The following is a 21,990-nucleotide window of genomic DNA, read 5'->3' on the forward strand; positions in this document are numbered from 1 at the left end:
AGAGGCTCTAGATTGTTGTCTTTTTCTGGAAAAAGGTACTTGAGTGTAATATACTTTGGATTTGGTCCATTGAGTGAACTGAGCTTCAGTTTCAAATCTGTTGGTATATAGCTTTACAGTATTAAAGATATCTTCGACACAGATAGCTTTTAGTCCACAATTTTCATTGCGAGCCATTTTGAGGTGGGAAAAAATTGCATTCACAAATTGTGAAATTTGTGAATCACTCCCTAAATTATAGATATTAGAAATGCTTTTAACATGTTTTTAATGTACTTACTTAACAGTATATTGCTCTCAGCTTCATTGGTTTTTGGTCGAGCTGGTGAAAGATACTTTTTGTAGGTGAAGGGATTATAGTTAATTCTTTCCTTTGGAACCAGTATGGGATTTCTTTCTGATAAATCATAACAGACTTCCAGGTCACCATAGTTTTCTAATTTACTTCTTGCTGTTATGACATTATTATCTGTAAATTCCAGACCAAATAAAACGCATAATGCGTAATCATGAGAAACATTCATTTTTAATTGAAAAAAAAAAATGGATCCTGCAAGTTTACCTCGTTTTTTTTTTCAGGCACACACTTCGTTTACTTCGTTTTTTTTTTCAAGCTCAGATTTAGTTTATCTTTGTTATAGAACAAGCTCTGGATATAAGCATAGGTAATATTATAGTAAATGAATTACATAATAAAGGATAAACTATAAGCCTGAATACAAAATAAAACACTGTATATAACATCTTGTAAATAATATAAAACATTGGTATCCAATCGTCTAGATGTATCAACTATAAGACATCATATCATTTCTAAATATTTATTTTTATAACCTTGGCAAAGGATTCAGGTCATCATTGATCCGATAAAATAAAAATGTAAAAGACATCAAGAACATACAATCAGATCAAATAATTTAAAACTTAAATCAGACTATTATAACACCCAATAGATAATCCATAGATATCAGATTCTTGAAGTAACAAGACGTACATATCTGAATACTAACACTGTTTCATGACTCATGTTCTTTGACAGCTATTTTTATTTCTTTGATTCAGGATTCATTAGTATAAATACAAGTAGTTGTGTAAACACAAAATAATCTTCAACCTTTAATTTTTTTTATTTTCATTTTTATTTTATTTTTTCTTTATTATATCACGTACCATCACATCCCGAACGTCTGAACATTACATTTTTCTCAAACGACTTTTAATTATTTTCTTAACAATGGCAAAGAAGTAATCCCCCTTGTATTCTCAAGTTCTACATTCTGAGGATCCCCTCCCCTCATTTTTTTTTTTCGGGATACAAATGCTTCATTTACAATTCACATATTCATAAGAATTCAATTAGTTAGTGGAATTGATATTCGATTTTTTTTTCCCAGATTGCTTTTGTATAATTATTCATTAAAACATAATTACAGTTAACTGCCACGATACAACACATCAATTCTCTTAAAATTATACTAACATATCATAATTAGAGTCACTACTGTCTTATAATATTGATTATAATATCATTTAAATTACAGAATAGGAAAAAAAAATTATAACAATTTGTATTATAAAAGTAAACAAGCAATTTATATATAACAGTAATAAATTAAATTTGATTAAAGACTATTATTATAAGAAAGATGATAAAAATTCAGCTTTTATATATGTATATAAATATATATAGACGAGGTATCCAAATAAATATCATCTTTGGCTTTCTAAAGCTAATATTTACTTTATCTATAATTACTTGGATCAACACATTAAAAACCTGATGAACATAATATTGTCTATAATACTACAACTTTTCATAAGCTTGCCTTTTTTTTTCCCCCTCTCTATCATAAAAATCTACCTTCACAACCAGGAAAAAGATTTCCCTCACACACCTGTGCATTCAATTATTGTGTCATGGCAACACCTTTTTTTTTTTTTCAGTAACATTTTCTTTTTATAGATAATCCGACCCGAGCAATTATCTGATGTGTATCCATCTATTCGGAGTTTAACTGTCAAATAAAACTTAATGAAGAAAAAAAAAATTTTTAATTTTTATTTTTTATTATATGTGTATTTGATGTTGGAATCACCAGCCCTCTACTATCCTAGTGGGGAAAAGGACGAGATAATAAAATAGGCATTAAGACATTCTCATGAAATTCTTTCTTAACTTGATTTGACACTCAAAACCAATTCAAATAAGATAATTAGCGAGTAACACTGACAAGTTGTAAGGGGGTGCTCGCCGCACAGAGAGCACCCCCGGTCCAAAGATTCTTCCATCATTTGCTAACTTTGAATTTAGTAATGATTCAAGATCATATTTATCACCGACTTGTGGTAAATAATAATAATAATAAACTAACTTGATAATTTCATAAATAAGGATTGAATTGTAATCATGATATTGAAAAGAACTTTTCTCATTTATTATAAAACAAGAAGAAAAAAATTTTTTTTTATATGTGTATATAAATTATTATAAGCACCAGTAAAAAAAAAAATATACATATTACTGCTATCATAGAGATAATAGTTAACACGATGTGGCTTATAACAAAAGTTTTTTTTTTTTTTTCTAATAATACTTTCATGATATGTATTTATATATATATATATCTAAAAAGGATAAAGAATAGAAGAGAACTGAGAATTTTACCTATCATTTTTAACTAAATGATTTGATAGAAAATGACAATTTATTAAAAAAGTAAATTCAGTCACATAATAATGTATATTATTTTACACTGCAAAATACGTTGGCTAATAAATAACACGTACAATAGTATACATATTCAACGAAATAAAAAAAAAATATACATGTATACATATTTTGAATTATTTATAATAGAAGATTGACAATCATATATCTAAAATACTCTATTTTGTATTCACCTTTTTTTTTTTTATCATAAAAAGTTTAACCGTTCATAATGTCTTACAAAAACCTGGAATGTAACCTTCCTTAATGATCTGTTTTTACCAATTTTATAATCCTACTACCCACTTTCTTTTTTTTTCATGTAAAGAATTGAGGGAAAAAAAAAGAAAAAAAAGGGAAAAAGACTCAATTGCAGTATAAATGTCATTAGATGTTATTGATCTAACTTGATTTCTTTCAAATAACACTATTACTATATGACAAGTTATATTCACTGTATAATAATAATAATAGAACTTGCTATCTCTCTCTTTCTCTCTCTTTTTTTTTTTTTATTGCAAACAATGCATAAATGTGTGTGACAGTAACAATTTAGAACTAGAGTACAAATTGGGCCAGAGCGAGAAGATTGGTGCTTTTGTAGAACGTTATAAGCGAGGCAAAAGAACTAAATAGGTAATATACGTTATTATGTGGAAACAAACAAAAAAACAAAAAAAAGAAATGTGTGTTATTTCCTAAACTGCAAAAAAATAAAAATAAAAAAATAAAAAGGATATTATCGTAGTTGCATATATTTATAAAGTAAAAAAGAAAAAAAAATATGTATTAGACAAATTAAATAAACTTTTTTTTTTTTTTTTTTTTTTTTTTTTTTTTTTTTTACATGTGATATTAGAGAAAATGGTTGTAATATATAATATAATAAGGGATAATAATAACAGTAGTAGAAGGTGGTAATAATATAATATATAGTTAAAGGAACGCAAGAAAAATAAATAAATAAATAAATAATAATCAATATAATAAAATAAGTTATTATCTCAAAAAAAAAGAAGGTCTTGTTATGTATATATGTATAGATATATATATATTTCTGTATCATATTTGTTGTGGGATTAAAAGCATATTAGTGTGGAGTATGTGTTGATGAGGAATGTTGCAAGTAATGCCTATTATCAGATGTCAATGAAGAACGTCCAGCATCAAGTGAATTTGATTCCATAGAAGAAGAGGAAGACATTGCTGTATTATTAGTATCATTCTGTTGAGAAGATCGAATACCACCATTACTGTATCCTGCAGTAAATTCAGAATTGATATATCCTGACTCATGTCCTCCTCCATGACCATTATATCTACTATGATGTGAAACAATATCTGAAGGACTATCCGCTTCTCTATTGTTAACTGCTGCCCAGTAAGACTTACTATTATCTGATGTAAGATGATTATTGCTATAAACAGTGTTGTTATTGCTATTTCCTTCTATAGTTTGCGATGGTTGTCCATTATTATTGCTATTGTTATTGTTATTGTTATTGCTATTATTATTATTATTATTATATGGATTGTTGTTGTTAGTACTGGCAGGAGAAGAGAGTGGATGTGCAGTATAAGGATGCATCAAATAACTATGTTCACGAGGATGACTATCTTCGACATTTCTTCCAGAATTAAGAGAAGATGTGTTAAGCATGGATCCATAACTTCCTATTGGATAAGGATGATAACTTGCAGATGGTTGTTGATATGTATAAAAATCAGAATTGCTTCCTGTAGGATTATTTAACGGACCATCACCGCCACCAAAACGAGGAAGAGGTGGCGATTGCATATAATGAAAATCTTCAGGACCATTTCCAGTGTTTGCTATAACACCAGGTAAAGTCTGCGATGGATGATTATTATTACCAGTGGAAGGAATATTCTGACCACCAACACCACCATTACCATTACCACTTACTGCCCCAAAGGAAGTGGGTAGAGTAGAAGGTGCACCAGCATCCATACTTCTATAACGTGTATGAGAGTCAGCATAGTGGCCAGGGCTTCTGCCACGAACCACAAGAGGAGCTGAAGTACAAGTAGCAGCCTGGAATCGTTTACCAATAGAGGTATTTGCATAAAGATCAACTACAATTTCATAATATTGTTGTGCTGCTCTTCGTTTACCATTATTCGCAGTTGCTGTTTTAAATTGCATTCGCTCAAATGTGACAATATTATGATTTGATCCAACTGAAGCCAAATGTAAATTTCCACCTGGATTTACAATTCGTGGCTCAGGTACCATTTGCGGACCCTTATCACGTTTTGGTGTATGTTGAACTAACTCAATCTTCTTGTCGCTCCCAGAAACGCGAGCTGTAATACCAATAGAAAAGAAATCCACTTGATATATCTCTCCATTTTCAAGTCTAGCAAGACATGGTACCTCTGGTGTTTGCAGAATATAACTTGAACCTCGAATATCAAATGTAGCACTGACTTGAAAATAATTACGACGATAGCAAGTCCAGTCTTGATCTGCTCTAAAAAAGCCTCTATCCATCTTTGCATTTATTTGAATCTGATAACTAGTAAAAAAAAAAAAATACATTATTATTATTGAATGAAACACAAAATATTACACAAATATACATATATGGATATATACCCATTTGATTGATCAATATTCCATAAATCTAATACTTGTTTTGTTGGGCTGAAAGAAGGTCCAGTTTCAAAAGAAAACATCGAAGATTCAGTTCTACGACGTCTTAATGACATACTACTGGGGTAAGGATTTGAATGGAAAGTTGTAGTTGTAAAACTTGCAGGTCGAGAAGGTATGGGCGGTCTTTTTCGAATAAGGTCGGGCATAGCAGCAAGCTTATCAGGAGGCGGGCTAATCATATCAGGTCTAGGTGTACTGGGCTGGGAACCTGCTAACAAACTTTAAATATATATTTATATATGTATATATATTTGTTTGATGAAGATGAGTACTTGATGATAAAACCTGAATAAAAAAAAAATAACTTACCTTGGCATAGCAGGTTGTGTAGACGTTCCTGGAAGAACAGTAGAATTTGAATTTGTATGATGTATATATTCATTATTATTGCTATAAGGATAGCCAGGTTGAAGTGACATATAATTACGTGGAGTATCTGGGGGTGAAGTCCATTTATTGTCTTGCATGTTTTTTTTTCAGGCACAATAAGATAAAATAAAGTGGGAAAAAAAATGCAAAAGAACAAAAAAAAAAAAAAAAGGAAAAGAAAGACAATTATATTAGTACTTCCTTCTTTCTTTCTCTCTCTTTTTTTTTCCAGAACTTAAAAAAAATATTTTATGTACAACATAAAGTAATTACCATATCATCCAATACACGTGAGTACAAAGAGTATATAAACTATTATGTTTAAGAAAGCGTCAATTGGTGAAATCAAAATTGGCTATAAATTAAAGTTTATACAGCATTTTCACTTAGATTGAATCTCAGTTTTTTTTTTTTTTGGGACGAAAAGAAAGAATACGCCAATTGACGAATTTTTTTGTTAGATTAATAAGGCAAATAATAACAATTTTTATTTATCAAAGGATAGCTTCTTTTAATAGCCACGCTTTAATGATTATCACTTTATAAGGTTCTATAAAGAAAAAATCATCAAACAAATTTACTATATTAGCTCATTGTTTAAATAGTTGTAGGAAATATATGTACAGATGTATACGATGAGTATCCAGGTGATATTCAAAAACATTATTCTGTATAAAAAAAAAACTTCAGATATTATTCTTGCAAAATAGATCGATGAATGTTTTCCACAGAACTAAGCTTCATTCTATTCTTAGCCATCATAAGTTAGTACTGACCAAAATGATTTAGTTTAAGAAGACACGATAGGCAAGCCTGTATCCTCTGTTATTTCTCATCAAACTGAAAGGGTTTCCTTTTATATATGCATGTCTAATTTAAGCATTTGAAGCTCTATAAATACTTATTCACTTTAAGGTACGACTAATAATGTAAAATAATCTATATGTGTACACTGTTAAAAATGTTATTTCCTATACACTAACAGTCAATGATAAATACTACTCGAAAATTTTTAGATTATTAAAACAAATTTACTATTAATTCGTTTTATAGACAAAGGCTGTATCTCCAGGGGAGGGAGAAAAAAAGCAATATGATAGAATTGGTTAAGTCATGGGACAACTACCAAGTTAACCAAAGCTGATCTGAGTGTGATTGGATAATCTTTCAAGTCTCCTTAAGCCCCTTTATTAACAATGATAAGATGAATGTTCATTATGTCAAGATAATTTGATTATTTGTGTATACTATCTATGAGCTTACTAATAATAGTAGTAGTATTAAAACAGAGTATTATATAGCAATTCAGAGGAATATACAAGCTATAATCAAATTATTCTTATAACAAAATAGGAAATTTTATTATATTTGGAATATGTAGGACTTTTTTTTTTTTTTTTTTTTTTTTTTTTTTTTGCTTTAATTAATACACTAGATATAAATATATTTCATACCAATAAACAAATAAACTAAGACGAATTAGCTTAAGATGGTTTTTATATTTTTATTTCTTATTTTTAAAAATTCCCTAATTGGGCACAAATGAAATTAAGACTAAAGGTAAAAAAAAAGGGAGAAAAGTAAAAAAGAGAATATTAGTAAAAGGAAAAAAAAACAATAATTATAGAGAAAGAGAATAAATCAACAATACTATCATTGGTCGTTAACGCAAAGGAAAAAAACAACAAAGAATCAAGCTACAACTCACTAGCAAATAGGGTAACAGCATTCGTTTTTAAACTTTGAGACCTGGAAATAGTGCTGAAGACACACACACACAAACTTGAAGGCTCTCTTTAACATACTAAAAAGCCTCTTCCTCCACAAAGTCAATACTAACTTTATACAAATTCAGAAAGGTATAAGCTAGGCTTATTCTAAGAAGAGGAGTCAGCTGCAACAAAACTGCCAATATTCTGAAAGCAAAAGTAAACAGAAATTTAAGCGTCGTCAAAAAGCTTTATCCTTTCCTATATTATTGGTTAACTACTAAGGTCTTTAAATATAAGAAAAATGTGTATAAAGATACTTTATTTATAATGTTAATTACTGAATACAACATAAATTAAACAAATTTTTAAACTTTGTTTTTGTTTGCTGGGTAGCTTCTACCCAATGTAATACAAAGATTATTTTTTTTTAAAAAAAAAAGAAAAAAAAAGGTGGGGAATATAGTAACATTATTCTTTGATGTACTATTGACTGTTTATAACGAATGAGAATGCTAAAATGGTCTAGAGAAAACTGAAGGTTTAAATTACAAACTATGACAAAGAGCTTAATGGATGCGTTATCACCTTAAATTAATATACCAATAATTTGTATATAATTGGATTAGATAGCCCGCACGTATCTTTGTCTCTATTCTTTTATTTTTTTTTATTTTATTTATTTTTTTTACCTTTCGCGTTTTCTATGTGTAATTGTTGTTGTATTTAGCCTTATTTTTACGTTACATCAAATTAAATTATATTTACTTTAATATACATTATCAAGACATTTGTAGGCTACTATTGAAGCGTCTAGTTACAATTTAGAGACTTCGAAGCACTTTGAACTGAAAAGTGTGGAGAATACAAAAAAAAAAAAAAAAAAAAAAAAAGCTTTGACGTAGCCTTCAACAATTGTAGAAAACACAAGGCGTTTAATTCAGACCTAAAGCTAAAGATTGATGCATATGAAACTTTGGTTAAACAAGTATGTACGTATAGACTGTAAAATCTTGACTATATGCTGATATGTGAGATTACAATAATTTCTAAAGTCAGAAATAGTAACAGAACATTTTGTTAAAAATTAACTAGAAACTGTAATTGTTCAACTAGTCATACAACACGATATTTGCCATACCTTTTAGTTACAACCAACTTTCATTAAGAGAGGATAACTGAAAAAAAAAACAAAAATGATTTTTTTATAATACTTTGAAATTTTTTGACATAATGTTTGTTGCTAACAGAACTTAAGCATAAAAAAAAAGAAAGATCGTGCAAGTAAATGTAAATATTATGTAACGTACATTTCTTAACTAATAGAATAAAGTTATTATAAAAAATAAAAAAATAAACAAAGATTATATAGATAAAAATGTTGCAAATATTAATATAACTTAAAGAAAGTTCTCACTTCTAGGTACACAATCTAGCATTTAAAAGTAGTCTATTTTACAAGATTATGAAGTAGTTGAAAGTGAAGATGTTTTCGTAAGCGTGAGTCTCCTTCTACAATATATAAAAGTCTGAAACGTGTTTTATACTTTGAAGACTGAGCTTTCAAATGTGAATTCAGATAAATCATTCAATAGTAATGATGTGCCCTCTCTCTACCTCTCTCCTTATGGTAATATAGACTCTCCTATTTAGAAGAAAATGAAAAAAAAAGAGGAACGAGGAAGGTCTGACAAATCCATCCCATTATTATATGAAATATCTCAAATAACAGTCCAACTTCAAAAGTAGAGCAAGAAACTGTGGATAGAAGCTAAATATAACAAGTATTTGATTAGCTCAAAAATAGTATGAATAAATCTTATACCTAACAAAACTAAAATACTGGTTGAATATATCATTATCCTTTATTTATTTTATTTTATTTTTTGCTTTCAGTTATCAGCCAACAGAGATTCTATGTTGATGGTATTAACTGCATAAAAGACTGATTCAGCCTAACTGTTCCTAAATCAAATCGTGCTTATAAAGTGTTTGGTGCTCTATATACAACTTATAAGGAGGCAACAACGTAGATGGTATGTTTTTTTTTCTCTTTAAGTTTTAGTATTCTAACAATAAAATATCTGCTACACATTAATTGAAAAAAAAATGTTCCAAGTAATTTTATTTTATTTTATTTTTTGAGGAGTATTTGATGTATGCATAAAATTACATTGAGATATGTACCTATATGATGGTTATCAAAAACAACGCTGATGTTGAATTAGAAGCATTTTTTATAAAACAATTATTGGAGTTAGTATAGCCGAACATTATTGGCGCCAAGCCATTTGAAGTCGATAGTTTGATTCCTTCCTTACTCTGGAAAAAAAAAAAGTAAACATAACATCTGCATTTCATTTTTGATTCACCCAAAAAAGAATTGATAGGGTCTAAATTCAAAGTGTAAAGACTGTATGGCTTTTAATTAATGCTTTAGTAGTGCACTGTATTACTTATTAAACAGACATTTGTAATCTTGGATTCTAAATAAGAAGTATCCTAAATCGTGTAATAAAATTTCTATTGATCTAAATTAGGAACTTTAGTTTGTCGAAAAAAAAATGTATATAAACATGTATATACATATGTGTGTGTGTGTAAGTGGTCTGAGAGAAATACATGATCATCTTAATTTTAAGGTAAATTCTGTAAATACTAAAATTGGGCATTTGACAGAAAAATTAAATAAAATGAAGGGGGTAAAAAAGAGGAGGGGCTAAGATATGCAGCGAAAAAAAAAAAGAGAGAGAGGAAAACATAAAAGCTAAAAGAAAAAAAAAATCAAATGTAAATATACTAAATTATATTAAATATAGTTATGTATGAATGCGTATCGATTATATTTAACCATGAAAAAACTTATTGACTATAAATACCCCTATTTACTTTATTCCTTCTTTTTTTGTCCTTTTTATTTTTATTTTTATTTTTTATCCTTACAAAGATGATAGAAGAAGTGTTTGGTAAATTATATCATAAATGTGTAGATTGCATAGTATTAATTTTTGTACGTTACATGTAGCTCAAAAATTATCACCAATCAATCCTTCAAAAAATATTAAATCAACTACTAATTATTCACTTTTTAATAATAATAAATCAACCTTTGACTTTTCATTATGGGATTGGAAAACTCCATCTCATAAGAATTCAATCCAAGTAGAGAGTGATCATAATGTTTCTTTAGATAACTGGAGACGCGCCTCAGCACCTAATATTAGATATTCTGCATGTACTTTTTGTCATGATAAATATTCACGATTGTATACTTCATCCTGTGGTCAGCATTATTTTTGTCATTTTTGCTCAGCCATGCTAACGCAAGGTCAATGCCCCTTTTGTACACAGGTAAAATAAAGGGGTCTTTTTTTTTTTTTTTTTTTTTTTTATATATATATATACATATATATAATAAATCTAATCCATGCATATAAGGCGAGTGCCACAAATAGCTCATTGTTCATAACATATTCTTCATTATTTTCTAAGCAAAATACTCCAACTTATTTACCTTCAACACCCATTACTACTTCAAATACTGTACGCAATTTTATACCTATTTTACCTTCTAGTTATCCTTGTATCAAGTTATCAAATGTAATTATATATATTATACTATTCTATATAGTGTTTATTAATTTCATAATTATTACCATTTTTAATAGATCCCTTGGGATGTATCTCAAAATGACGTTCGATACTTTTTTGGAAATTGTCGTAGCCCCTCGCCTTCTATTTGTATTCAATCTATTCATGTAAATGCAAAACTACGCTTTATATATATATATATAAATATATATAAATATATACACATATTCTTTTTTATTGCTCTTTTTTATTATCTTGTTTTGTATGAAACCTCTTTTATTATTGTAGCCCCTGTGTTTAATAATAATGTTTAACCCTTCTTTCTTTTTTTTCCCCTTTCCTTTCAACCCCTTCATTATAGATTATGATGAATCGTACAACTGGAAAAACATTATCAGATGCTTACGTTGAATTTGCAAGTGTCCTTGATATGCAACGTGCAATTGAAACTAGGAATCAGAAGCCCCTAAAGGGACGCATTGTATCTGTTACCGAATGTAGTCAAGAAGAATTGCTAATGACTATATTCCCCAAATGGAGAGGACAATTTCAAGGTATCTATGCTATTCCTCCTACAATAAAAGTAGTAAGAACAATGTCAACTGCTGCTGGTGGCGGAAATTCAGGATGTTCTCCTCCTTTTGTTACTCGAGAAGAAATTAACTCTTTATTAGTCGTTTGTAAAAACTATAAGGTAATTTTTTATTTATTTATTTATTTTTCTTCATTGTTCGATTCTGTTATTCATATCTATAAAATTGTTAGTTACATTTTTCTAGAAAATGTGCAGAAAGACCATTTGAAAATATTATTAGTATTATAGCCAAGTATCCATGGCATCAATTATATCTCATTTCCGTGATGCATAGAGATCATATTTATGAAATGTTAAAATTGTCTATAGGTATACTTATACATACAGGAAAAAAAAACTATATACTTGTAATGTATTTATACTATTTTTTTTTTCTTCTTTAGAGGCTTTGAAATTACATTTAGCAAAGGATTATGTTCAAATTGATCCCACTTTATTAGAACGCCTTACAAGAGCAGGTATTATGTGCCCAGCTTTTACAGAACGTCAAAAGAAGACATTACTACAAACAGCCTCTATTGAATGTCCAAAAGATATTGTACATTTATTAACATCTCAAAACACAACCACCACCACTACTACTACTACTACTGCTGCTGCTGCTACTGCTTCAGCAGCTATTCCATCTATATTTAATCCTACTGTCCTATCTACTTGTTCAACTCACCAGGTTGGATATAATTCAGATACCTTCTCATCTACTATTTCAAGCACATCTTCTACTCCTCTTAGGAATTGCTCAGAACTTTTTTCTTCTCAAATCTCAACTACGGCCTCAATGAATACATGCTCACCTGATAAATATGATACAGATAGTTCATCTTCTCAAATTTCATCTATTATTTCAACCACTTTATCTCCACCTTTACAGAGGTCATCATTAGACTTGGATCAATATTTGAACAACACCTCTTTTATGTCTTCATTTTTTAAGGGGAGAAGAACGACGAGTAGAATGAAGTTTGTTGAAGAAGACGACGACCCTGAGGATGTCTTGTCATTTACCCCATCTGAAAGCTCACCTCTTATTTCATCTTTAATTCGTGATATACAGAGTCAATGCTCCATTATAGATGATGCTGCTGCTGCTGCTACTACTTTTTTACAAAAGTCACCTTCTTCAACTAAATTACGTTGGAATAATACGTTCCCATTATTGTTACAACCCCTACCCTATTCTCTTGATGAATCATCAACAACAAATAATAGTAGTAGCAATAATAATAAGGCAACTAATCAGGAACATTCACTTCCCTGGGCATCTTCATATAATAACATCTGGAGAATGCCCGTAGAACCTAACACACGTACTTCCTCAAAAAGATTATTAGCTGCTTAACTTTATTCTCTCTCTCTCTTTATCTATCTATCTAGTGATGATAAATAATTCTTTTGTTTTGTTTAAATTATATTCAACAAAAAAAAATAAAATAAAATGAATATATTATAATTTACATGAGTGGGTGCGTGCGTGTTTATTTAGGATAATAATTTAAAATAAAATAAAATAGAAAAAAAATCAGCAACAAGCTTAGAAATATCCTGGTAAAATATAATCTAATTTACGAACAGTCTCAGGGTTTCTCTTTTCCTTGGCGGTCATACCAGAGAACTTCATAGAGCCCTTCAATTTAGGTTCAAGTGTATCATTTTGAACGGCTTCTTCGAGATCAGGTAAAATGGCATGTAACAAATTCTTTGCATTCTTACCATTGTTACCCATATTTTGCATGACTGTCTCAACTGTAACAACTTCCTCATTCACTCTCCAACAGTCATAATCAGTAGACATACAAATCATTTGATAGGCAATTTCAGCTTCACGAGCCAATTTGGCCTCTGGTAAAGCACTCATGTTGATCACATCACCACCCCAAGAGCGATACATGTGTGATTCAGCACGAGTAGAGAAAGCAGGGCCCTCCATACAAACAGCCGTCTTGTTGCGGTGTAATTTAGCACCAAATTCAAGGACCTTTTCATGTTTAGCAATAATGTCAGCAAGTCCAGCATGGAAAGGATCAGCAAAGACAGCATGAGCTACAACACCTTCACCAAAGAAGGTAGAGGGACGAAGACCACGAGTACGATCAATCAATTGGTCAGGTAAGACAAAATCACAAGGTGGAATTTCTTCACGAAGAGAACCAACAGCAGAGAAGGCAATGATCACTTCAACACCCAGTGATTTAAGTGCAGCAATGTTAGCACGGACAGGTACTTCAGTAGGTGTCAAGTAATGTCCTCGGCCATGACGAGCCAAAAAGGCGATTTTATTACCACTGGGAAGCTTGGAGATTACAATTTTGTCACTAGGATAACCCCAAGGCTACATAAAGTAAGAGAGTTAGCTTGTAAGAGAAACGAGCATCATATATATATATAATTAAATGATCTTACAGTTTCAGGGTTGACTTCCTCGATAACTTCAAGGCCTTCGAGGTTATAAAGGCCTGAACCACCGATAACGGCAATCTTAACATCACTGATTGAGTTGACCATGTTCGTTAATTAGAGTAATGAAAAAAAAAAAAGGAGTTGAAAAAAATAAAATAAAATAAAATAAAAAGCTTAAATGGTGAATATACCAGTCACATGTGTTACTGAAATAAAAAAATCTTAACAAATAAATAAATTTCAAAGAAGCTTGAAATTTAGACTGATTTTTTTTTTTAAACCAATAAAAAATCTTTGAGACTCATCATGGAATTAAATGATATTTAAAAGAAGATTGTTAATATTAATCAAAATATGTATATGTATATTCATTTATATGATAAGCATTGTGTGATATAACATTTAGATAAAAATATTGATCTACTGTGACACGTTCTTTGATTGGACATGATTAACCTTTTTTCTTTTGTTACTTAATTACCTTCTTTGTGTGTACATACTATTTAGAATTCGAAGGAAAAGAGGACTAAAATCTCTTCAAGTTAAACATACACACACACATACATACTAAAAAACATTATCTCTTTACGCGTATATCCTTCTTTGTATATAGTGTATACATTATGGTTGCGATGAGAAGAGTGTTTATGTAACTTTAAAACATTAGAGTCTTATGAATTATTATCGATTTCAAATTGAATGGTATCCAAGTATAACTGATATACATCTTTTCAAGGCTTAGTTAGTGTATAGGATATTTATCCTTGAGCTTAGCTAAAGTTCAATGCTCTTTAAAGTTATTGAAGCTTTTGATGAGAAATGGATCAAGTCGGATGCTTTTACTGCAAGTAGGCTTCCTAAGTTTCGACAATAAAATAATGCGATATAACGTGATAGTATTCAGCTATCATGATCTAACTTGTTTATTATCTCCTTATTGATTAAAGATTATAACGTTATATCAAACCTATACAATGCCGAACATCTTGTATTCAGTATTATTATAAATGAATGGATACAGTAAATGCTCATAAAGTTTCTATTATAGTTATCTATAGAATATCTTGTATCCATGAAAGCAGTCGACGATACTGAGCCCTCCTCCCCTCCCTCAAAGAAGCATAATTGCTATTCATACAATAACCAGAGAATGATTGACTAACAATGTTTGTTTCAACTATTACCCTGAGGTAGTGATAGTTACATGTTTTATACTTTCCATCAAACTTGGAAGTATTGCTGATTCTAAACTTAATGTATATAACACTGTTATTTTAAGAATGATTCATGCTTCTTAAAAACTCTTTCTATTTTTATTATTATTATTATTTAGCTTAATACACTTTTGATATCTCTTAAAAGACGATTGCTAATATGAGAAAAGCAAATCTACAAGCAAAAATTATATTTATAGACTACGTTCTAGTTCTACATATAGCTTCATAGTGCAGGCATTTTACATGATCATAATAAAAGATAAATATGTGTGTATATGTAAAAAATCCCTTTCCCCATTCAAATCGAAACTTTAAGAAAATTTATTTATTTTTTTTTTCTCCATTTAAAAGCTGATGACGCATAAAAAAAAAAAAAAATTAAATGGCCGGATATAATATAAATTTTGTATAACGCGTCGAAAGAAAACATCTCTTTTTTCCTTTATTACACTATTAAAAATATAATTCATAATGCCACTTCATCCTTCTGTACTTTGGGCTCAAAGAGCTGATTTAATTTATTTGACTGTTGAAATTTCTGACATTAAGGTAAGATTTATTTATAATACATTTGTATAAAAAAAAAGAAAGAAAAAAAAAAACTAGAAAGGCTACTAGCTTATGGATTTTTCTGGAAAAAAAAAAAAAAAAAACTAAATGTAAATACTGTTATTTTATTAGGATCATAAAATTGATTTAACTGAAAATAAACTCAAGTTTACTGGTATTGGTGAAAAGGAACAAAATGAATATGAAGCCGAGATTGAGTTTTATGCTGCAGTTGATGTTGAAGTAAGGAGAAACATATACATATATATACATGTACATTTACATGCGTAGAGGTCATTAACTAATACACTTTTATGTATCAATAGAAATCAAAGCAACATTTAACAGCCCGTAATTTAACCATGGCTATTTATAAGAAAGAGCAAGCTTGGTGGCCTAAGCTTCAAAAAGGTAATAAGCTTAATTTTGTTAAGGTTGATTTCCAAAAGTGGAAAGATGAGGATGAAGATGAGGATGAAGGTCAATTAGGTGATCCCATGGGTGGTTTAGACTTCCAAAGCTTGATGGCTCAAGCTGGTGCTAATGGCGGCTTACCTAATTTAGATGATATGGTAAGTTTTAAACTAAACTAATTCATATAGCTTTATTAATGTATGTATTATAATTTTATTTAGCCTGAGGGAGATGAAAGTAGTGATGAAGAACAAGAGCAGGAAAAGGAGGCTAAATAAGCAGTTTTATTCTACATTTTATAATTTCATACAGATGCACTTGTTTCTTTACAAGAAAAATAAAATAAAATAAAATAAAATAAACGATTCAATAAAGAAAGAAAAGAAGCATAGACTAAAGTTAATTAATATACTTCTATATGTATTGATATTATTACGTAAGGCTTAAGCTTTACAGATAGATTTGCATGCATGTATGTATGTATGCATGCATGCATAAATCAATCTCATTTTATACGATATTTGCCCTATTATGCATGTTGCACCTACACATCTTTGATTTTAGATAAAGTTCATTTCAATTTAATTATTATGCATATAAATGGATATGAATGCCTCATTGATTAATATTATAAAGCCTTCATTTTTTTAAAATTAAACATGAGCAGTTAAGAATCCAAAGTGTTTCCAAATGTTCAATAATAATAAAACAAATTAAAAGAGAAAGAGAGAGAGACAGAGAAAAAAAAAAAAGAGAGCACACATCTATACAATTGACAATTTGTATAATTTATTAACCTACTATTTATCAGATGTATAATCATTGGCTCGGTGAAAAATGACTAAAGTTGAATATATAAAAATAGTCAAGTATGTCTTTTGAATATGAATCTTTTATGAATGTGTACTATGAATAAGGGGGTGTATAATGATCACTGCTATTTTGTCCATGATAGTTATGAACAGTAAATCAAAAGATGAATATATGAAATACATGTTCAAATGATCAGTTAATTATGAAGAGAAGCCATTTATAACATTGTTCAGTTGAATGATGTGATGAACATGTCTTTAAGGAAAAAAAAAAAAAAAAAAAAAAAAAAAAAAAAAAAAAAAAAAAAAAAAAAAGTCTGAATTTAAAAACAATAATAAATTTTCCAACTGTTACAATAATGTGATAAAGTTTTTTTTTTTTTTTCGGATGAATAATAAAAAGGCTTTCTCTTTTGATGACTGCTTCTAATATTATTATTATACCACCACATATAATTATCTTTTTGGAAGGGGAACGAATGAAACAAAAATAAAAATAAAAAATCAACTGGTTTCTTTTTTTTTTTTCCTATTTCCCTTTCTTTTTGTTCAAAAAAAAAAATTTTTTTCCCTTTTCCCTCTTGTTATTTCTATCGTTCTTTCCTTCTTTTTTTTTTGTATTTTTTTGTATTGTATTTTTTTGATATAAAGATATTATGGCAGAAGGTAAAAGTAATGACATGAATATGTATATGTATAATATGTCTATATAATATTCATTCTTTATGTCATTGTCTACTATAGATATTAAGCGAAAAATCAAATTTGATGAGTTGAAAAAGAGATACAGAGAAGTGGAAGAGGTTAAAATTTATAGAGTCAATTTACATAATAGAAACAGTAAAATATTAAAAAGTGTCTGTATTTAGGAAAATGAACTTCTTCAGGCAAAACTGCGTCAGGCAAGAAAGAATATTAAACGACTTAGACTGGAAAAAACGTAAGGATAGAATTTATTTTACTTTATTTTATTGACCCCCATAATATTAACTATCACTTGTCAAATACCATATATGTTAGTATTTTATTAGAAAGGATAGATAAAGGTTATAATCATGCTGATAATCACAGTGATTCTGATACAAGCTTAGATATATTAACAAATAATGATTTCATGGACATGAAGGTAATAATATTAATCATGAAATAACTAAGAGCACACGTGTATTAGAAATTTATAAATATTCTACTTTTTTAGCATAATTTCACTTTATCAAACAAACATAAACATAATAATCATTTTGGCAAGAATAATAATACAGCGACTACTATCATTAAGCCTCCTAAAAAGAAGAAAGATCCAAATGCACCTAAAGGCCCTGGTAACGTCTTTTTTCTTTTCTGTAGAATGGAAAGAGAGAAAATCAAGGATGAAAATCCTGAAGAGAATCTTGGTGATGTTACTAAACTTTTAAGTCTCAAATGGAAAAGTTTATCTAAAGAAGATAAACAGGTTAGTGCTTACTTCTAGTAGTAAAAAAGAAAAAAAAAACTTTATCTAACAGATATTTATACTTTTTTTTTTTTTGCTTGCTTGGAAAAACAAAAAGATTTATTATGATACTTTTAAAAAAGAAATGGAGGAATATGAAGAAGCTATGAAGACTTATAAAAGTAATATTAATAATGATAATAATAATTTAAATGCATCGGATGAAAATAGTCAAAGAAGAAGTCAGTCAGTTGACCCTATTGCAACAGAGGATTCAATCAAAGCAGAAGAATCTCTCGCTTCTTCATCTGTTATTACATCCCCAGAAGATTCTTCCACTTTAAATTTACCTCAAGAAAATGAATTATTGTATCAAAATAATCCTTCTACTATCCAGTCTGAATATCCTATCATTATTGAAAACTCGTTTGAAAAATCAGCAACACCACAACAATCTTTATAAACGTATTCACAAAATTGTTGCTATCTATCTGTACTGATTATCTATTTTACATACTTTACTTCTATATATTGTCTCTAATAAAATGGCTATAGCTTTAGAATTCCATAAGGAAATATTTTTAATTTATATTATCGTCACTATTTATTATCGTAAAGGAATCTTAAGTCAAATATTAGCATAGAATGAATAAAAGATTATATTTCCCGTTATTTATATAAATAATTATACAATATAAATGATGCAGTAGTCATTTTATTAATTAAACAAGTAATAAATTATAGTATATTATATGTATATTATTGTATTCAGGGTTACACTCAACAGTAACTGACTTGACAATGGTAGAAATTATTCTACTATAAATACATTATATTTACCTTAATATCAATATGAACTTACATCAACAGGGCCGCCAGCCCATTCAGTAGTACTAGAAGGGCTACTAGTATCTCAAAGTCCTACTTGAATAGTACTAATAAAAGAATTTTAAAAAGTAAATGTGCCTTTTTTTTTCTCGAACTTATGCAGGATAAGTAGGGTATGCACTTTCACCATTATCATTACAGTCATATTCATTTTCAACATATCATCAACTAAAAACATAATCTGTTCAGGTGTCTCAAAAAAAAAAAAAAAAAAAAAAAAAAAAAAAGTAAGCGCAAATGTGAGCAGATAAAAAACATAGTGAAAGGGAAAGTGGGGATTGAGTTACGTGGCAAAGAGGTGCGGGATATTCGAAAAGGTTCCAGTCCTTACGACTGCGTATTGGTAGCAGGCTCTGAGTTGGTAAATCCTGCTCAATGTGGAGGGCTACAATGTCTTTATTACTTTTTGAATTACAAATTTATAAACGAACAACGCTATTACATTCTGTATTGGATTATCTTTTATTTATTTATTTATTTTTACCGATCCAGTGTTATCTTGTCTATTTAATACATTGATGATATGGTATTAAGTAAGCTTGAATAAATTACAACTTATAATAAGATACGTTGAACTTTTTGTTCAGTCATATCTTTTTTTTTTTTTTTTTTTTTTTGTTAAGGGTCTAATCCGATTTTTTGTATTGTCTTCAAATGATCCCATATAATTTGTTTATTTTGAATAATCAATAAGATACTGTAAAATTGTTTTTATGTTTTGTACTAATATTTTATTAATTAATTAATTAAAAAAAAATCATTTCTTATGCAGCAAGATGGGGAGAGGAGAAAGGGAAATATTGCGGCAAATTGCCAGCAAAAGGAACATCTTTACATGAGCTTGGTGGAAACCAAGATCCTCTTGTCCAACTTGAATACGAGTACTCCTCAACTTTTCTCTCTCTTTACTCTTTACTGTCATCGTTTCTGTTGAGAGAAACGTCACAAATGCGCTTTATGTTCATACTATTCTTGTAAAATACCATGTTGTGATATTTCTTATATAATATCAAATAAAAAATATTATAAAATAAAAAGAACATAAAGACAAAAGAGTTAACGAGACCGAACAGTGGTTCTAAAGTTAATCATTCTATTGATGAATTAAATCGATAGAGTATCTATAAGAATTGTTAAAGAGGTCTGTGATAAGATACGAATCAGAAAAGCGTTAATTACGACTTAATAAGATATGTTGTAGATAATGAAGTGTTAAAAGTTTTAATATTATTTGATGAAATGGATTAAGAGAGTTTTTCAGGAGAATTTAGATAGAACTCCTTGAATAAATTTATGATCTGCATGTTTAATCAAGAAACATGACATTATAAGTCAGCTCATGACACATGTCTTTAGTGATCATTGCATGAATGTTACTAATATGTACAGCATTTCTCTAAAAAAAAAAAAAAAAAAAAAAAAAAAAAAAAAAAAAAACGATTAATATCAATTGCAATAACCTACTTTTACTTTGTCTAATCGTTCAAATAAAACACAAAGCACTTTCAAATCTGCTGTACAAGATGGGAGCCTTAATGAGCCCATTTTTCTGCTTGTATACAGGCCATCATCTTGTAAGTATGTCTCCGTAATTTCTCCTTCAGTTGCTGCTACCTGTATGCCTAAATTCTTCAATCCTTTCTTCATCTTATTCTTGATACAGGTAGCTCTGTAGACATAATCACCATTATTTTTAGATTCACGTAGAATCTTTCTTCTGTCTTCAGAATACCTAGCAAATTCAAAATTTAAAACATCATGACCTGCTGTACTAATAATTCTGAGATCAACTTTGTCTCCGATAGAGGTCATCCTATCACAGATAGTGTGTGCTTGCTTAGCTAAAGTAGAAGCTGTGTAGAGAAGTGGGGTCTTCTCCAACACTGTCTCTCCCCTATAAAGTTCAATAAAGAAGACAACATTTTTTTAAAAAAAAATTACAACACTATTCTTACCACTTCAATATGACATTTGGTGCATCACAAAAATATAATTCAAATATTGGGGTCCAAAGTTTATTCACAAAGTCACTTTCAGTATATTTTTTTATATTATTATCGTTAAGTAAAAAGGAGGGTAAATACTGTATGGTTTTTAATCTATTGAAGTATTCATAATATGAAATTAGTAAAAAAGTACACAACACTGATTATTTTTGCATAATAACTAACATATGCGCATAGCACTCAAAGTATCTCTCCTTGTTTGTAAAAGCATGCTCTGCTTGTTTTTGCAAACACATCACATATGCTTGCTTTAAATCTTCAGCAGCCATCTAAGTTCAGTAGTTAAGTAGTTTTTTTTTTTTTTTTTTTTTTTTTTTTTTTTTTTTTTGACAATACTTGAACCAAGGAATCAGTATACATTAACAAAATAAGGTCATACAAAGGAAACTAACCTTTTATATATGTGTATATATTAATATATAAAGTTATCATATTGCCTATTTTATATCACTATATCCCTTTTTATAAGGGGACGAAATGTACATTAAAAATAATATACTTAATATATAAAATATAGTGATTTTTATACACCTTCTTGATTAACTTATAATTCCCCCTGCCCCACCCCAGCCCTCTCTCTCTCTCTCTCTCTCTTCACTTTATCTAAATGTTCTACCCTCCGGA

At 29.1% G+C, this 21,990-nt stretch overlaps 9 protein-coding genes across 9 annotated transcripts; 4 read left to right on the plus strand and 5 right to left on the minus strand.

Moving 5' to 3' along the window:
- Positions 1–258: 258 nt before the first annotated feature.
- BX663DRAFT_514520 (uncharacterized protein) lies at positions 259–524 on the minus strand (the record flags this gene model as incomplete). The annotated part of the gene is made up of 1 exon (XM_051528324.1): positions 259–524. A coding segment is annotated over one exon (266 nt), but the record flags the coding sequence as incomplete, so codon positions are not given.
- Positions 525–1,691: 1,167 nt separating this feature from the next.
- BX663DRAFT_514521 (uncharacterized protein) lies at positions 1,692–2,266 on the plus strand. The gene has a single exon (XM_051528325.1). It carries the CDS (start codon positions 1,781–1,783, stop codon positions 1,961–1,963), a length of 183 nt encoding a protein of 60 aa, XP_051381453.1. The 5' UTR covers positions 1,692–1,780; the 3' UTR covers positions 1,964–2,266.
- Positions 2,267–3,797: 1,531 nt separating this feature from the next.
- BX663DRAFT_475296 (uncharacterized protein) lies at positions 3,798–5,908 on the minus strand (the record flags this gene model as incomplete). Its single annotated transcript, XM_051524237.1, has 4 exons — positions 5,697–5,908; positions 5,328–5,606; positions 4,611–5,247; positions 3,798–4,559 (listed from the first exon to the last, which is right to left on the minus strand). Exons 1-4 carry the CDS (start codon positions 5,852–5,854, stop codon positions 3,798–3,800), a joined length of 1,836 nt encoding a protein of 611 aa, XP_051381454.1. The 5' UTR covers positions 5,855–5,908.
- A 4,504-nt stretch (positions 5,909–10,412) lies between these two features.
- Positions 10,413–13,122, plus strand: BX663DRAFT_562363 (uncharacterized protein; the record flags this gene model as incomplete). Its single annotated transcript, XM_051531970.1, has 7 exons — positions 10,413–10,431; positions 10,491–10,816; positions 10,958–11,065; positions 11,134–11,223; positions 11,418–11,750; positions 11,822–11,960; positions 12,035–13,122. 7 exons carry the CDS (start codon positions 10,413–10,415, stop codon positions 12,988–12,990), a joined length of 1,971 nt encoding a protein of 656 aa, XP_051381455.1. The 3' UTR covers positions 12,991–13,122.
- BX663DRAFT_514525 (nucleoside phosphorylase domain-containing protein) lies at positions 13,092–14,185 on the minus strand. The gene is made up of 2 exons (XM_051528326.1): positions 14,052–14,185; positions 13,092–13,980 (listed from the first exon to the last, which is right to left on the minus strand). The coding sequence occupies exons 1-2, from the start codon at positions 14,151–14,153 to the stop codon at positions 13,183–13,185; spliced, it is 900 nt and encodes a 299-aa protein (XP_051381456.1). The 5' UTR covers positions 14,154–14,185; the 3' UTR covers positions 13,092–13,182.
- A 1,525-nt stretch (positions 14,186–15,710) lies between these two features.
- On the plus strand, positions 15,711–16,616 carry BX663DRAFT_514530 (HSP20-like chaperone). Its single transcript, XM_051528327.1, has 3 exons — positions 15,711–15,814; positions 15,947–16,057; positions 16,141–16,616. The coding sequence occupies exons 1-3, from the start codon at positions 15,737–15,739 to the stop codon at positions 16,405–16,407; spliced, it is 456 nt and encodes a 151-aa protein (XP_051381457.1). The 5' UTR covers positions 15,711–15,736; the 3' UTR covers positions 16,408–16,616.
- Positions 16,617–17,591: 975 nt separating this feature from the next.
- Positions 17,592–19,061, plus strand: BX663DRAFT_514532 (uncharacterized protein). Its single transcript, XM_051528328.1, has 6 exons — positions 17,592–17,706; positions 17,785–17,843; positions 17,910–17,980; positions 18,061–18,166; positions 18,239–18,493; positions 18,591–19,061. The coding sequence occupies exons 1-6, from the start codon at positions 17,697–17,699 to the stop codon at positions 18,933–18,935; spliced, it is 846 nt and encodes a 281-aa protein (XP_051381458.1). The 5' UTR covers positions 17,592–17,696; the 3' UTR covers positions 18,936–19,061.
- A 133-nt stretch (positions 19,062–19,194) lies between these two features.
- Positions 19,195–19,951, minus strand: BX663DRAFT_487620 (uncharacterized protein; the record flags this gene model as incomplete). Its single annotated transcript, XM_051524760.1, has 6 exons — positions 19,195–19,291; positions 19,335–19,393; positions 19,488–19,553; positions 19,648–19,762; positions 19,845–19,863; positions 19,930–19,951. 6 exons carry the CDS (start codon positions 19,949–19,951, stop codon positions 19,195–19,197), a joined length of 378 nt encoding a protein of 125 aa, XP_051381459.1.
- Positions 19,952–20,117: 166 nt separating this feature from the next.
- On the minus strand, positions 20,118–21,635 carry BX663DRAFT_572103 (uncharacterized protein; the record flags this gene model as incomplete). The annotated part of the gene is made up of 5 exons (XM_051532133.1): positions 20,118–20,287; positions 20,738–20,756; positions 20,831–21,254; positions 21,316–21,390; positions 21,532–21,635. The coding sequence occupies 5 exons, from the start codon at positions 21,633–21,635 to the stop codon at positions 20,118–20,120; spliced, it is 792 nt and encodes a 263-aa protein (XP_051381460.1).
- Between the last annotated feature and the right edge of the window lie 355 nt (positions 21,636–21,990).

This window comes from Cokeromyces recurvatus (assembly GCF_025118155.1).
Source record: "Cokeromyces recurvatus strain NRRL 2243 chromosome Unknown BX663scaffold_18, whole genome shotgun sequence".
Lineage (NCBI taxonomy): Eukaryota > Fungi > Mucoromycota > Mucoromycetes > Mucorales > Mucoraceae > Cokeromyces > Cokeromyces recurvatus.